The sequence below is a fragment of the Papilio polytes genome, unplaced genomic scaffold (assembly GCF_000836215.1).
Source record: "Papilio polytes unplaced genomic scaffold, Ppol_1.0 DF823731.1, whole genome shotgun sequence".
Classification (NCBI taxonomy): domain Eukaryota; kingdom Metazoa; phylum Arthropoda; class Insecta; order Lepidoptera; family Papilionidae; genus Papilio; species Papilio polytes.
The window spans coordinates 4,299,375-4,316,209 of record NW_013525473.1 but is presented as its reverse complement, the minus strand read 5'-3'; the positions used below and the strand labels follow the sequence as shown (position 1 = coordinate 4,316,209).

The window sequence follows — 16,835 nt, the reverse complement described above, 5'->3', positions numbered from 1 at the left end:
ACATCTACAACAAATTTCATCGAAATACGTTCAGCCGTTAAGGCTACAAACTCTAACAAACATGTATCCATGCCTCCATCTAGCCATCTAAACTTTCGCATTTATAATATTAGTATTAAGTATAATAGTATAATTACATTATCTATACATGGGCTATCAACAAATAGCGTTAGTGAGGATCATGTGGAAAATGTCTTCTTTGCGTACATACGAAAAAAAGCTTTACTAAAAAGTTCCTAACGTTGTTTCGAATTTGCGCTAATAACCAGAGTAAACTCAGGTCAAGTAATGCGATTATAACACGGGCAGTTTAAAAATATCGTACTTCGAGTGAGATAGGATCGTGAGCTGACGCATCACGCATCGCGAGTGCGATGTGACGACGGTGACTGGCGGTGCGTTCGTTGAACTGCCGCGAGCGAGGTCACGATCATGACGTGGACATGCCCATGCCATAGTTAACGTACCACTACCCGCCTTTGTGCCACTTTAAATAACTCTATCACTATTGATGACCGATGATCGAGCTATAATATTATCCAGATCAAATGGATCAGTTATACTCGACGCATGCAGTAGTACCATTTGGGCGTTGTAAAATTAAAATAAGGTAAATCTGACGCAATCTGAATTTCAAACAGTTCATCATACACTAATTACGCTACTTAAGTTTTGCTATTAGCTGTATTAATCACACGGTGCAATAATCCTCAACATTAATGCGGAATCAGGTCGATGTATATATATACAAAATCCTTCAGGCTCGCCTGCGGCACGCTACAGGATGAGCGTCAATAAATCAGCGGTATGTCATGTTAGCGTGTCATTCAATGCACACCATTATATGCTAAACTTACGCCTATGTTAACTTCCTGTGCAAGACAATATCTTAGTACAATGCTTTGATAGAATCCTTTTAAGTCATTGATAACGTTTATATAAATAAAACAATGCACTCCTTTATGTATGCACTACCTTTCGCCCGCGACTCCGTCCGCGTGGAATTAAAAAAACAAAAGTGAGTAACCTTTATGTTCTTCCTGACTATACTCTACATCTATACCAAATTTCATCGAAATCCGTCCATCCATCCATCTAAACTTTCACATTTATAAATATGATTTATTTAAAACACCACAGTCACCGCTTCACAATAAAAAAGTTAGCTAAATGTGATTTGATAAATAAGACTTGATCTACAACATAATTTAGGACATTTACATTACATCTTTGTACCGTGAAGTAAAGTTCTTCAACGATGAATTTAGTTATATGCCTCGTCGCACCTCAAGTGTAGTTACAGATAATTCCATAAAAATAATGAACAAAGCATTATATGGAATTATTAAAATTAAAAAAAAACACGTTGGCAAAAAATAAGGTGTTCCTGACTTATCGGATCGAGAATCAAACTGGAAAACAAAAAGCTCGAAACCAGTTATCAATATTAACAGTTAACCACTAACACGTAATTTATTAAGCTTATATTTGAAACAAAGAAGTATCATAAACAGACTTATGTCAATGCAAAAAATAGTAAATAAATTTTCTTGGAACATCGCATTATTGAATTGCACACAATTTAATTGACGACAATATCTGCTTTTGTTTTTTGTAGGTTATGTGATGTCGATCTCTTCTCTCGGTATATATGATAAGCATTATATCTAAGAATGTTTAACTAGAGGTAAATCAGTAGATGGTGTGATTGTAAGAAAAATTCTGTCAATTTTCAAGTTTTCATGTGTTCCTTGTGTACTACGTACATCTTAAGTAAAATCAAAAACACTTCAAAGCAAGTGTTCGCATGAATAATATCTTTCAAAGGACATCACCCCCAAAATGGGTTATGTCATACAGTAATTACATGAATATTCAGTATCTCATACAAATTCAAACTCAACCATTCCGTTTTGATGGAGGGCGCTATAACGGTTTTACTTGTGGTGGAATTTTCTTTTGATAATATACGCATAAGAAATAATAAGTAAGTCTACAGCTATATATCATGTACAATTTACATCCTAAATCATTACGTTTACATTTTTTTAAGCTACAAGAAATATAGAATTGATAAATTATTTCACAATGTTTTAACCAATTTGTGGTGGCCGAAGTGATGTCATTTCCCCAAAAGATAATTTCATACGTGATTTTTAATAATTCTTATCAAAACTTTATTTTTTCATATTAACAATAAAAAAATACAATAACACACGATACGCTTAATCAGGGTTCGCAGACAGGATACTACTAATATCAATGCAAACTTATAATAAGATCTGAAGCTTAAAAACATTGGGTTTTTTTTTTTTCAATTGTTAACGTTATTTATCTATCAATCTTATATGAGTACGATTGATATATGTAGTCGTCACAGAGTCAGTAACAATAGAGGTAATTCCGCCCTATTAGACATACAGACATACAAACAATTGCAGCTCGTATCGTTGGCGCTTTGTTGCATCTGATAATTGTTAAAGTTGGACGTTGACTATTGTTATGTCGAATAGCTTTTGTACAATAAGACTCTACCATCTGTTCACAGATATACGGTTGCTCATAAAAACTGAGAACTTTTTAAGCGTTCAGTGATGACAGTAATAAGAACTGGGTATAAAATGGAATAAGAGTAGAGTAGAATGGGAGATCAACATACTGAAATTATAAATGCGAAGATTTATGGATGGATGTTTGTTACCAAGTAACTCGTAACGGCTAACAGATCTCGTTTAAATGGGGCAAAGATCACATATGTACAATATTCCGAAAGAACACGCCTGTGTTACTTGCTAATTATTTTAATTCTACGCGTACAAAGTCACAAGAAAAATGTAGTAGTAAATAAAAAGAAGATTGACGCTATCTAAATATAACTTTTAAGGAAAATACATAGAACCATATTTCACTGAACATTGGTCATATCGTTGTTTAGACAGCAGAAGCTGACAAAGAAAAAAACACGAGTGAAAAGCGTCCATTATTCTATAGTCTACATTTTACACACTTATAGATTGATCTAATGACTACGGTCTGGGGTTTAAATCGCAAAACGTCCGCACTAATGAGTTTTGGTTTTCAGATTTTTCACCGATCCGAGAGCTCTTCATATTCAATCAAGCCTGGATTTTTTCTACTCATTTATTACCTAGACATGGAGGCCAGGTTGAATGCAGTTAAGTACTTTAGTTTAAATCAATAAAAAAAGTACTACGATACACCAGTACACTCCACAATAAAACGTAAACACTAGTAAATTTGCGTTCTATTGTTCGATCCACTAATATAAACACTGAAGAAGTTTAATATGTTGTAATAAGTACTATTAAATAGTAATAAGTGTTTTGTTTACTTTAGGCCTGTTACTATTACTATTAATAGTGCCGCTGTGTAATACGTAACATAAACATGTAAACAAAGCTAATAATCGTTGAGTAATATACACGATTAATAATATGAATAACGCAGAATTATTAAATGTGCAATAATTTCGATTATAAATATAAATATGCGATGTAAAACAAAATATGGAACATCTGGCTGGGATTTCCCGTTTCTTTGTCAGCGTTTTCTTCAGTTTTACTTTATTGAAACGTATTTTCTACTTAAAATTATTTACCTAATCATTTTGCAACATAAACATGACTGTAACTTGGAAAATGCGATATAAATATTCTACTCCCATCTTTCGACTAAAATATGACTCAAATGTAACAAAGTCTTTGGAGCACACTATATTAAGTGAAAGTTGTCTTATTTAATTAAACAAAAACGTTATTGAAATAAAAAGAACTAAACCGCTTAACCGTAACAACTCTAGTCGTTCGATATTATTAAAACATCAAAAGCTATTAACTTTTTGTGATCTTACAATTTTTTACAAACAGTAGATCGTATGTTCCCCGTTCAGTTGGGATTTTCTTACTATTAAGCCGATCGGTACACCGATCGTCCCAACGGGAACCAACTGGGTGTTGATCTATGATCGATTGTAACAAAACGCATATATTAGGTGTATAAAATACACAAGGAATAGTATTGCGAACCGTCTGAGTAACCAGTTTTATTATATAATAGCCGTCGTTCGCCGTTGGGGGGTTAAGCAGACTCATAACGGCAATCTCAGGCCTTAGCAACAGAACAAGGAAAATAGATGTTGCTTGTTATTACTTGGTAATTAAATAACTGTTGTTTAGGCAAGATGTAAATACATCAAGTTTTTAAGTCTATACTCTCTTAGTTCTAATTGAACAGAACTATGGTAAAACTTTAACTTTACAATTCAACTGACAAAAATCATTATAAAACCTTTAACTAAAACTGAGTATCTACATCTGTGTTAGCTTCTTTCAAGTTGGTAAAAGAATAGTTAGTCTCTGTCTAGTGTTTCTCGAAAATTCATGGACTATAAGTAAAAAAAAAATTGTTTCCATTAAGAATAGAAAGAAAATACTCAAATGTTTCATTACTTTAATTTACAGTCTGCAAGCTAAAGGCAACAAACAAAGAAGGCGGCTTAGATGATTTCTTAATGAGATTGTTCAGCGCCTCTAACTAAATTAGAAAGCAATTAGATGAGTGTCTTAAATTAACATTTATTGTTGAACGCCACAAGCCTTGGGTTGTTGACTGTGGATTACAATTCTTACTTGCAAATTGCAACATTTTCTAACTGACATTTCATTGTAATATAACAATTAAAAATAACAACATTATAAAAGCACAACTTTGAATTTATGAATTAATCTTTTTTATGTTTGTTAAGTTCATGACCACAGTCCAAACTGATTAAAGTGAAAATGCAGTCAAAAGGTACAAACTAGTTTAATAAATATATGTTTACTCTTCTAATTATATGTTTCTTCTGTCATAATATTTGAATTTCCGTTTCTACACATACTCATACAGAATTCATACTGCTTTAATGTTCTATATTTATATCCACCCAAATTTTCTGTAATACCACAACTATTTTAATTATAATCCTGCGGTTTTTGTTTATGGAGGATACACAGATAATTACACTTAGGGCCTGTCCTACCAAATTGTAAATTGTTTGTTAACAAACATGTAATATGTGATGGAAATATCGGATTTGGTTACCTTATCTAACAGTGGCATCATTTAACTGGGCCTCTATCAGCCAGTGGTGGGACAGACCAATACTATATTAATATTTTACATGTTAAAAACAAAATATACTCAGTCAGAAATAGAACAAGACAGTGTTGCTGTTGAGTGAGTGATTGAAAAAGTGATTCAATTGTAAACCAGTTTGTATCATGCTTTGCAATGCTATTTATTGAACAGTGGCTGTATAGAGGTTAGAGTGAAAGTAGAACAGATACAAAGTATTCGATTGATGGCATTATACAAGATTTATATTATGTTTTTGTACGAAAGTGTTCATCTTTCGTAAACCTCATTTATGAATATCTTACTTCTTGCTAATATTATAAATGCGAAAGTTTAGATGGATGGATGGATAGATGGATGGATGGATGTTTGTTAGCGTTTGTAGCCTAAACGGCTGAATGGATCTCTATGAAATTTGATACAGATTTAGAGCATAGTCAGGAAGAAAACATAGGCTACTTTTTATCCCAGGAATAGTTACGGTTCCCGTGGGATTCATTAATTTAGTTTTTTAATGTTTACTCGATCATTCTGCAATGGTTCAACATATCTTATCGAAATTTGGCACAGATATAAAACAAAGTCTGGAGTAATGTATATAGTTCGTATGTTTCTCTAATACTATGCGGACGAAGTTGCGGGCAACTGCTTGTTTATTAATATTTCAGTCGGTACTATATGTTGTATTTGTAATAAATAATGTGCTCCACAATTAATTAAAAAAAGACTTGCATCTGTATCATTAGGGAATAGTTTACCTAAAATCTAAAATCATTAATAAGAAAGAAAATGGTTCAAGAAAGATATCTCAAGAATGTGGTAAATATTATTTGTTATTGTCAATTTCACATTTGTGTTTTTTTTTAGTTTTACTAAGAGTTAGTAAATCTGTATAATTTTTAGTCATAAATGTAGCTCTGAACAATCATTATTCATAATTCTTTTCAGTCTTTCATAAGTGGGATTTGTAGGAAAAATTCCTGTAATTGATGAGTAACTCACCATTGGTAAACAATAGTTACGATATAATTGATTCATAAGAATGCTCTCATTAAGAATTATGAATATGACTCACAGCAGTAATAAAAAATCAGACAAAAAGATTTAGATTATTTTTCTCTTTACAAATACTAAATGCCTCTTTGATTTTACATAGAATCAACTTGATGGGCAGGAAATGTCACTTAACATATATGAATAGGTACTCAAATATTGAAAATTGCTATTTTGGAGCCATCTACAACGAAAACATTTAAAGCTGTTTGTGGAGGTGACAGATATGTTATCATTTTCACAAATAGATAAAGATTTTAAGTAGAAAAATATTTGTAGAACTGATTCTGAAATTTCCTTTTATATTTGAACAGCTTTTATATGCAAAAGTTAATGATGTCTCACTAATATACAATATGTAGTTAATAGGCAATTAAATTTCATTATTACCTATATTATTACATCATTAAACTTTATGTTTATTAACACAAAAGTAATTTACTAAGTCTTGTTCACTGAAAAACCATTGTTATTACCAAATATGACAGACAGAGTATAGGGTATAAACAAAAGGTATGATTTTATTTATTTCTGTATCTTAGTTTATTGCTATTTTAATAAAAATGACTTAAAAACCAGGAGTTTATGTCAACAAAGCTACTAGTTGATATTTCGTTAACTATTTTAAAATGAGAAGCAAAATAACGGTCGTAATAAAATTATCTCCATTGTTAAAGTAGGAGGTTCAATTTATTTTAAAAATTCAACGAAATATATAGCTTGATAAACACGTGATTGTTGTTGTTATTATTCAGTAAATTATGAATTTCGCACAAAATAAAAGTAATGTTATAACGCAAAATTCTATTACCGAGTAATAGTACGACCAAAAATGACAATGACTAAAGCCTCATCTAAGATGCAGTATTAGTCAATGGAGTTTTGTTTTAATAAATTAATATTTACTGTCCTTGTGTACTTACCACTTTCTATGTAAGGAAGAGCTAACAGCAAAAACACTACATATCCAATTTCACTAATCATTGTTGCTTATAAACACACTCTTTTTGTATCACTAAGTCATTGCACACACAGCTGATTTTTAAATCACACAAAACCTTTGTCTGTTTTTGACAAAAACGCATGCGCGCACAAACAATATTTTTTTATTTACATTACAACAATTCCTAATATTCACTGATCACATTTGAAACTAATTTAAATGAGAACTCTAAAAAATCTTCGTCTCATAAACGTTGAATGAAATGATAAATAACAACAAAAACCATGATAACACCCGCGTTGATATTGCTAACGTAAAATGTAACTATAACAATAACTTAAAATTGTTTAACACTACGTTATTGTTCCATGTTTTTGTCAAAAATACACTATTAACTTAACTATAAAATAATGTTGAAGTGAATTCGGAAATTTATAATCGTCGCCTTCCTGACTGACATGTCGCGGAATGATTTTATCATTCAAAGACTCACTCTCGAAACATGTTGATTAGTAAAAATCTGACCAATGAGCGGTCATTGTCAAAATTTGAGATTGCAAGAGATTGGTCAAATACAGAAAAATACCAGTTGGTATTGTATGATTCCGAGAGTGTAGCCAGGCGAAGTTCAGTAATCGCAAACCATAGAGTCAAAGAATATTTAAAAGCGGATATGGGTAGGATATGGTAGAATCATCGAAGCTATATTTTTAATCTGTCACACGAAGAAATCTCGGTAATAGATTACATAAACTCGTAACTGCGGTGTCTTGTAATGTTGCTATTCTTCTAATTTTTATAATTTCCTGATTTATTGTTTTAATGTTAATTAGGTACATAATACCATTATTTTATTTTTCCACTTCACTGGACTGCTTAAATATTGCAGATTTTTAGACAATCATTTTTGCAGTTGGTGTAGCTGTAGGTGTGCAATAAGGTAACCACAAATCATGTGAATATGGTAACAAAGCCGTGTATCAAAAACAGGATCAGAGCAGAGATCTACATCTGCATAATGATCATATAAAACATGGCAATGTATTTGGAGAAGAAGTAAAATAATACTGTTCCAATATTCGAACAAATGTAAGTTTTTGTTATAGTTGATCGAAGGTTCCATCCTCTTAATGCCACTTAATGCAGTTGATTTTTCTATCTTTATTTATTTAAATAGGGCAAATAAAAATAGTGCATTACGTTACATATTTAATTCACAATGTAACATATTTTGATACGAATTTGTAACAAATGTAACAATGTATTATATCATATTTATTTATGAGAATAATAAAGACTATTAGTGGAACATTATATTCTTATCATTAAGTAATCACAATAATTCGAGCGTTATCATGCGAAATGTAAATATATCACGGAGGTAATACTTCTTGCAGATTGTTTGGTGCATAAACACCTTTTTCAGTTATTATTCCTGTTATCAAAGTTGCCGGGGTGACATCAAATGATGGATTCCAACACTTTATTCCTGAAACAGAATTGATTACATTACATGCCATGGAATAAATTTTGAAATCAAACAAATTTAGTAAACAATTGCATGTCTTCCAACATTCTTATATAACCTACTGTTAAAAGCTGAAGGATTTTTTATTAATAAGCAAGGCAAATAACTAGATAGTTGGAAATAGATTATGAGTGTAATAGTAATTAATTATAAATGTAAAATCAAGAAATGTTACCTGGAGCGGCAATTATAAAATCACCAATATGCGTCATTTCTTTATCTGGTCGTTCTTCTATTTTAATACTATCTCCAGATTTTAAAGACATGTCTATAGATGTTAATGGTGCAGCAACATAGAAAGGCACATTATAGTGTTTGGCGATTATTGCTATTTGATAGGTACCTATTTTGTTGGCAGTATCTCCATTTGCTGCTACCTGGAATAGATAACATATTCAACATTTAAAACTTTTTACAATAAAAAATATACAATTTCAACAATCCCACATACAAATTACATTCTCTGAAAGATATTAATATTCCTTATTTATAAAAAAAATGTAATAATATTTTTTAATTACTATAAATATGTTAGATACAGTTATTAATCAAAAGGTGTCAAACTATACTTGTGTACAATCTTGAAAAATATAACATACCCTATCGGCACCCACAACTACAGCTGTTATCTTTCTTGCATTCATCAGCGCAGCAACCATGCTATCCACAATCAGTGTGGCTGGAATTTTCTCATGTACCAATTCATATGCGGTGAGTCGCGCTCCTTGATTATATGGACGAGTTTCTGTACAGTATACATGGTCTGAAATTAAATAAAAAAAATTTCAACAATTTCAATCCACTAAAGAACTTACAAGGAAACTTATACTTTGTTCATAATACACAAATAAGAAACAATGGATAAACAAGACAACTTTTTTTACGGTATTTTATAATACCATTCACTACATTGTTTTTATAAAATTATAAGTGTGAAACATGAAAAATAAAAAAAATGCAGGCCGACATTTTTTTACAATGTCTAAGTCTCGTTTCGAGTGAATGGTTACAAAAATACTTAACAACTTTTTGTTACATATTATATTTAAGTACCTAGTCTACTAGATTTATGCAGAGATCTGATGACTCCTAAAGCAGTACCATAGCCCGCAGTCGCTAAGGAACCGGTGTTGCAATGGGTGAGCACTCTCACTTGACTGTCACCTTCCAATTGTTTTAGTATAGCTTCACAACCAAACTCGCCTATTGCTTTATTATCTTCTATATCTTTAACAAGCATTTTTTCAATGCATTTGATGAATCTAAAATTACAATATGTATAGTCACTTGTACTATAATTTCCTGTCAAAAATCCTGGAATATTACAAAAGTATATCCACAAATTTGTTCGTTTTCTAAGTAAAACACTTACTTACTTAAAGGTTGACATCTAAAACTCACCACTAAGATTAAGCAACAATGCTTTGTAATACACTACTTTTAAGTGAAATAAAATATTTCACACAATAACTTAAAAATGACAATCCAATGACCAAAATAATGTAATAACTCCTAATTTAACTAACATAACTAAAATGTTATATGAATTACATGATTTTACCTCTCTTTAAAACTTTCCGCTGAAACATTTTCATCTGCGCTGAGAGTGTTAGCTAAATTTATGAGCTCCTCAGCTGCAAGTTTGATGTTCACAGCTGTTGGTCTAGCTGATACTAAGTAATTTAATTTACCCTCAATCTGTAAACATAATTAATAATTATACAAGCAGTATCATCATCAACTTGCCCTTATCCCTTGTGGAGGATTGGCACAGTATGTGCTGCTCTTCCATACATCTCTATCAGCCGTCATATCTGAATCCATTCCTTTCTTAACCATATCCTCTTTCACACAATCCATCCATACTTTCTTCGGTCTTCCTCTACCTTTGTAGCCATTCACATTCATTCTTAACACTTTCAGGTTTATGTCTCCATAGTCTCGTTGCATAACATGTCCATACCACGCTAACCATTTGCTTCTGAATTTCTCCACCACTGGCTCTACTTTCAAACTTCTTCTAATATACACATTCTTAACTTTATAAATTCTTGTCACACCACACATTACATAATCCATTTTAACATACTCATCTCGGACACATGCAATCTTCTTTGATCCGCAACTTTGGTGGCTCAACATTCAGATACAAGCAGTATCAGATTTCATAAAATGCAGTTTATAGTTCTTTAAACTAATGAGTATGCTTTTCAACATTGTAAAATATTATTTTAGAATCACAATTAGAACTCTGACCTCTTGCCGCATAATCTTTTTATCAGAAGTTTCATCCTTAAGCAACTCCACCGCAAGTGATAAGCAACCAACTATGGCTATAGCAGGTGCCCCCCTGACCTGGAAGTGATAAGAAACACATAGAACTTTAACTAGTAACTTATGATAAGTAGTATTTTAAAGTTCTATGTGTTCTACTTAACTACTTATAATATGCTGACCATTAAATAATTTAAACTGTAACAGTTTGTATATAAATACCATTATGCAATAGGATCAAATTATATAATTTAGAATGACAGAGAAAAGGACTGATAAATGTAGAATTTTTAATCCTTTATAAATATACTTAACGACTTCAAAAATCTAGTAAATAACATAAGTATAAACAAATGGAAATGTATTTTGTAGAATTTAGTCACTATGGTAAGTAACATTAGTAACTTACTTGCATTTTATTTATAACTTTCCATCCATCTTCAACACCTGTAACTTTAACATAAGTCGTTTGTAATGGAAGTAATAATTGGTCTAGGACTTCTAAACTTCCTCTATGATACTTTATAGATTCCAAACTCATTTTGTATTTTTTTGGACCAACAAGAGGTTTTGGACCCTAGACCGACCACTGGCGCTAATCAGAGTATACCAAATGAACCCGCAATTATGTACGATATAAATAAAATAAAAGAGTGGCTGGAGTTTGAGGTAATTCTAAGGTTAAGTTAAAGTTGAATGATGAAAGATAAAAACGGTTCATTCGTAAGTTGACAGTAGGCTGTTTAAGTTTGACACCAGATGACATGTAAATTTGACAAGTTAGCAGTGTGGTCAGCTTAAAATTTGATGTTCTCCCAGCTTTTTAAACAAAGAATACTTATGAATAGACTATAGACAAAGTTGCTTTTTCTGGGCATAGTGAAAATGTTGACAGGAAATGGTTACATCAAATTTGTCTATGAAAGAATTAATTTCCGGCCGGCATTGTCGAGAGAAGCTTCGTCATTGCGCTTTGATTCTAGAAGTTTTTCAAGCTATTTGCAGGGTTTTGCAAAATGTCCTTACCACGTGTTTACTTCGATGTAGTTGCCGATGGTGCTGTTTTAGGAAGAATTGTTGTAGAGGTAAGCCGTTTGTTTTATAATTAGTTGTGATTAAGTCTAAGATTCCGGCCGGCGTGATACACCCGACCACGCTATCGAAAAATTTCTGGTTTGACTCATTCATTTTACAGTACTAGTACGATGCCCACAAAGTTATTGGGGATAACTGCAAATAAAATCTCTATAAATGTCCGAGGTATGGTTGATAAAATATGTATGTAAAGGACACGGCTGTACTGTATAGCTATATATAGATGTATGGTAGGCACTCCTCACTTTGACCGAGATTACTTTGTGAAGGTCAAATTCTCCAAAGACCTTGACAGTTAATAATGTATGACGGAGGATTATCAATATTTGTCACGTATATATTAAAGATATCTGCTACACCCATCTTTATAGCGTTGCGTGGCGTCTTGTATACGTACTGAATATACTATAAGCAAACTTCTCACCATTATATGATTGATTATTTTTTTTTGGATTCCATGAGTTATTTTCTGGAAATTTTATATGCCTATTGAAATAATTTACCTTAATAATATGAATGATGAATTTGTACTTCAAGTATATCTGAAATAATGTTGAAATTATTTTTTTTTTATTACAGTTAAGGACAGATGTTACTCCTAAGACATGTGAAAACTTCCGCGCTCTTTGTACTGGCGAAAAGGGCTTCGGTTACAAGGGCTCCACTTTCCACCGAGTGATCCCCAACTTCATGTTGCAAGGTGGTGACTTTACAAACCACAATGGCACTGGTGGAAAGTCCATCTACGGTGAGAAGTTCGCTGATGAGAACTTCGTCCTGAAGCACACCGGCCCTGGTGTACTCTCGATGGCTAATGCTGGCCCCAACACCAACGGGTCTCAATTCTTCATCACTACTGTGAAGACATCCTGGTTGGATGGGCGACACGTCGTCTTCGGAAACGTGGTTGAGGGCATGGAAGTTGTCAAGCAAGTTGAGAGCCTCGGTTCCCAATCTGGCAAACCCTCTAAGAAAGTTATCATCGCTGACTGTGGCCAGCTTTGCTAAGCTAATTGAATGTAATATTTAAAAATGCAATATTTTAAGTTCTAACATAATGTCACTCAACTACCTTTCCATTCATGAAGATTTTACATTTAAATATGGGTCATTCCAATGTTATAAATTTATAACTATTTTTTAGGTCGCAAACTAGTAATTGCATTTATTTCTGCATTGTATATTCATAATAAATTAACTTATATACTTGTTTGCATTTTCAATGTGTGTAATAACCATGAAATTTAATGGAGAATTGTTTCCTAAGTTATGAGACTGCCTATTATTGCTAAATGCTTGTATTTTGTACTTGTTACTCTCGATTGCTGTGTAATGCTAGAAGTAGTGTAAAACATCATTACAAAAGTACTCACATTTATTGAAATAAAGGTAGTTCATATACTTGGTCATTTTTATTTACCTCTTTTGTTATATTCATAAAAGTCTAGGGTTGTATCTCTATTATTAAAACCTTAAGGTAAAGAGACAAGGAAGGTAGGAAGGCTGGTTTTTGTACATGTTTTGATAGTGGGAACAAACAAGTTGAGTAATGTTATTGATAAGATTCAACCACAATTGATAATGCTGGGAAAAATTATAGTCAACATCCTATTGAAAATTATATTAAAGGTAATTTGTGGCAAATTCATAGATAACAGAGTTCAATAACAATTTCTACATAGCATTTTAATGTAATGACGGGTCTTTTTACATGAAAATTGCGGGGAGAAAAAATGAAAAGTTAAAATTCATACTTTTAAATTAAATTCCTAGAAAACATTCAATAAAAACTACGTATAATTTTTTGTTTGCATTTTAATAAGTTGAGATCTTTATTCATTTTTTAAATTGTTCTATCTAAGAAACGAGTACTTATACAGTATTATGTTGTGATCAAACTTAAATTTGAAGCTAAGAAATAAACTTAATGTATACACGATTCTATCTTCATTACGATATTGATTAAAAATTAATTGTAGCCTCATATTTTAATAGTGAAACAATATAATATTGTGATAATATAAAATAGATTAGTATCTAACAGTTTTCTGATCGCGTCAGAACCGTAATTACAAAGTGACGTTGTACAGCATGATGTACAAGCATAAAGTTTCGTCCTCTCTCCGATGACGATGCAGCCCGGCTCGCAGTGTTTCGTACAATTACGTTCGAGTGCCCACATCTTGAGTGCGGTTGTGGAATTTTCCGTCGAAGTCGTAAACGAGAATCGCTTCACCTGAAGAGTTGATAATTAAATAGACAAAAGTGAATCGAATTAGTACTAAGGTTCGAATAACCCATACAAGGAGCATCACAAAATGGTAGTTTTTGGCACGATTAAAATTTTAGTCTTATTGAGAATCTAGAATTAGTAAGTGGGAATTTAAGTGTAGATTTCTTAGATTGAGTACGGCAGTAAACGTGAATTAACAAAGATATTTACCATGCACATTCTTCGGTCATTTTGACATTTATGTATGAGCGCGGAGTTATTGTGGCGCAGGTCCGCGCATTTGTCCTCTGGCACCTCGGCGAGGCATTTGTAGCACCATAGCTCATTGTTAGGCCGCGCCGCTGCCGATGTCACATGAACACTGTCCCGAAGCAAATCGCCTTTAAGTCCTGGAAAATACAGGTCGTGATATTTAATTACAATGTATAAAAAGGTCAAGATAAAATACTTAACAAAACCAGTACTCAATGTTTTCTTAAATTTTTAGAAATCTCAACTGGAAAAGTTAAGCAAAACAAAAGCCACATACAATAAAGATAAAAACAACTAATATAAGCAATGAGAAGCTTAAAACGTTAAGTCTAGCTGTACAATTTTTTGCCTGTAGCATCTAATTAAAACCAGAAATGATCTTAACAACTATGTAATGTGTATTATTAGAAATGAACTAACATAAGCCTGATTAAAAACCATATAAGCATACGTATATGTAAATTTATTCAGACTATTGTTTGTTGACTGTGCCTTGAAAATGCCGTGACCATAGACAAGCGTTTGACGTTTGCAAATTACCAAAGAATGACGAGCGTTCATGCGTTCTACTTGCGAATGCTTTTGTGTGTCTATGATTATGATGCAATAGGATGTTATTGGTAATAACTAGCGTTTATAAACATTGTTTTGACATACCTGGTAGGAAAATTGACACCGAGAGCAGTAGCACACAGCGCATGATGTTTGCAATGTACAAGGCGCATGATCCAGCATCTGTATCGATTGGACCTCGCCGCGACCTGTTGCTGCTCCCGGCTGGCCCCGCCCACACCCCCGCGCCCTTCACCCCAGCCTCTACATCTACACCACTCATACTTCAAGGCCCTACGGAGCACTCTCATCGTAGAAAACAATCTCAACTTTACGAATTCTTAAGAAAATTAAAAAGTTTTTCCCCTTGTCGCTGTTGTACATACAATTTCATTGAAGAAAACATTCATTATGACGATCAAATGGAATTTGTCCTTATAGGGCATATTCAAGCTTTTTGTTGTAAATTTTCTTGAAGAATAATTTAACATTCTGTAATTAAAAGTTTTGATACTAATGAAGTTCAGGCGTAGTATATTTGTTGTACATATTTCATTTAGTTATGCAAATATGCAGTTTAATTATGTTTTCAATAATCATGTTGAGTTTAATAATAATGACTAGTTGTCCGAATTAGTACCATTTTCCTTACGTTGTGACAATGGGATAAATGCTGTATCAAATAATTTAAGGCAAAATGGATTAAGACCAAATTTTATTTTATTAAATTTTAAAAGCAGAATTACTTACAATCACTTTTAAGTTATGTATTTTATTATTTATTGAATGAATTTGAATATATACATGTAAACGAAAATGTTGTCTTTATCTCGAATAAAATTTAGGTTTCAATTATTTATACTGCACCTAAGATTCCAATAAAATGGAAACATCATTCTACTTCGGTAATTACGAAATACGAAAAGTGCAGACTTTTCTGTTAATTTGGTAATATCATTAACCTAAAATTGTGCCTGGCAAAGCGAAAATATGTAAGACTTCAGCGAAAATATTTTTACGAAACATTAGCTTTATTTATCGGCACGTGCGCCGGAAAATCCGGAGTTAGGGCACGCCGGAGTGGATGAGCCACTCGGCCGTGAAATTTATAACCTGCCTACTTATACACACGTACTATTTCAAAATAAATTGATTTGATTAGCGAAGTAGGCACTATTTAAAGATATTCTGTAAAAGATTAATATAGAATATTTTATTTACATTTGGAAAATTGGAAAATTGAAAATGCACACATCGTACTAGAATCCCCAATCGCATGTAGACTTATCCCTTTGTTTTACGGGATTGTTGTTTATCAAAATAAGAATATTTTTAATTTATTAGACCTTCAACCATCCTTATTGCATTCGACTACACGTATTTGGTATTTTTAAAACATGTCCAACCAAGAACGATGAATGAAATCGTTTTGGATTGAATCTGGGATAGATTATTTCCACGAAGGTATTGCTATCAATTATATTTGTTAAAACTTTTGCCCAACAAGTTTGGGAAACTTGCGAACTTCGTTGCCAGCTACGAGCTATTATACATTAAAATTAAATTTATTCTGAATTCACAAAATTTTGTTATAGACAATGAAATTTCAAAGTGAACGAATATTTAAATTAAATTACGATTTCGGTTAGGACATAAATACTTTTGAAGTGTTATTTAGATTTATCGTAAATCTTGGAATTGTAAAGTTACTTTTATTATTGGAATTTATTAGTACACTTTTATTCTACTGAAGATATTTTAAAACGAAT

At 32.2% G+C, this 16,835-nt stretch overlaps 4 protein-coding genes across 4 annotated transcripts in view; 1 reads left to right on the top strand and 3 right to left on the bottom strand.

Annotated features, from left to right (window-relative positions):
- The window catches only part of LOC106103498 (disintegrin and metalloproteinase domain-containing protein 10-like), a 62,969-nt gene extending 54,667 nt beyond the window's left edge, over positions 1–8,302 (bottom strand). Inside the window, exon 1 of the mRNA XM_013283276.1 lies at positions 7,113–8,302. Within this exon, the coding sequence (XP_013138730.1) occupies positions 7,113–7,173 (61 nt within the window). The 5' untranslated portion in view covers positions 7,174–8,302. The remainder of the gene's footprint in view (positions 1–7,112) is intronic.
- A 128-nt stretch (positions 8,303–8,430) lies between these two features.
- LOC106103647 (methylthioribose-1-phosphate isomerase) lies at positions 8,431–11,499 on the bottom strand. The gene is made up of 7 exons (XM_013283449.1): positions 11,344–11,499; positions 10,917–11,015; positions 10,222–10,358; positions 9,714–9,922; positions 9,260–9,423; positions 8,836–9,037; positions 8,431–8,621 (listed from the first exon to the last, which is right to left on the bottom strand). The coding sequence occupies exons 1-7, from the start codon at positions 11,473–11,475 to the stop codon at positions 8,506–8,508; spliced, it is 1,059 nt and encodes a 352-aa protein (XP_013138903.1). The 5' UTR covers positions 11,476–11,499; the 3' UTR covers positions 8,431–8,505.
- Positions 11,500–11,853: 354 nt separating this feature from the next.
- On the top strand, positions 11,854–13,430 carry LOC106103648 (peptidyl-prolyl cis-trans isomerase-like). The gene is made up of 2 exons (XM_013283450.1): positions 11,854–12,019; positions 12,609–13,430. The coding sequence occupies exons 1-2, from the start codon at positions 11,951–11,953 to the stop codon at positions 13,035–13,037; spliced, it is 498 nt and encodes a 165-aa protein (XP_013138904.1). The 5' UTR covers positions 11,854–11,950; the 3' UTR covers positions 13,038–13,430.
- Positions 13,431–13,849: 419 nt separating this feature from the next.
- LOC106103577 lies at positions 13,850–15,321 on the bottom strand. Its single transcript, XM_013283358.1, has 3 exons — positions 15,172–15,321; positions 14,473–14,651; positions 13,850–14,265 (listed from the first exon to the last, which is right to left on the bottom strand). The coding sequence occupies exons 1-3, from the start codon at positions 15,212–15,214 to the stop codon at positions 14,011–14,013; spliced, it is 477 nt and encodes a 158-aa protein (XP_013138812.1). The 5' UTR covers positions 15,215–15,321; the 3' UTR covers positions 13,850–14,010.
- Between the last annotated feature and the right edge of the window lie 1,514 nt (positions 15,322–16,835).

Bases quoted from the DNA above. Each gene is read 5' to 3' on its own strand.
- LOC106103647 (XM_013283449.1), bottom strand. From the start codon at position 11,475: ATGAGTTTGGAATCTATAAAGTATCATAGAGGAAGTTTAGAAGTCCTA. The intron at 9,923-10,221 runs GTAAAATCATGT...TTGTAATTTTAG, and splicing joins GCGGAAAGTTTTAAAGAGAG to ATTCATCAAATGCATTGAAA. The intron at 9,038-9,259 runs GTATGTTATATT...TATCTATTCCAG, and splicing joins TAGTTGTGGGTGCCGATAGG to GTAGCAGCAAATGGAGATAC.
- LOC106103648 (XM_013283450.1), top strand. From the start codon at position 11,951: ATGTCCTTACCACGTGTTTACTTCGATGTAGTTGCCGATGGTGCTGTT. The intron at 12,020-12,608 runs GTAAGCCGTTTG...TTTTTATTACAG, and splicing joins TAGGAAGAATTGTTGTAGAG to TTAAGGACAGATGTTACTCC.
- LOC106103577 (XM_013283358.1), bottom strand. From the start codon at position 15,214: ATGCGCTGTGTGCTACTGCTCTCGGTGTCAATTTTCCTACCAG. The intron at 14,652-15,171 runs GTATGTCAAAAC...TGTATTTTCCAG, and splicing joins GGTGTCAATTTTCCTACCAG to GACTTAAAGGCGATTTGCTT. The intron at 14,266-14,472 runs GTAAATATCTTT...TCAACTCTTCAG, and splicing joins ATGACCGAAGAATGTGCATG to GTGAAGCGATTCTCGTTTAC.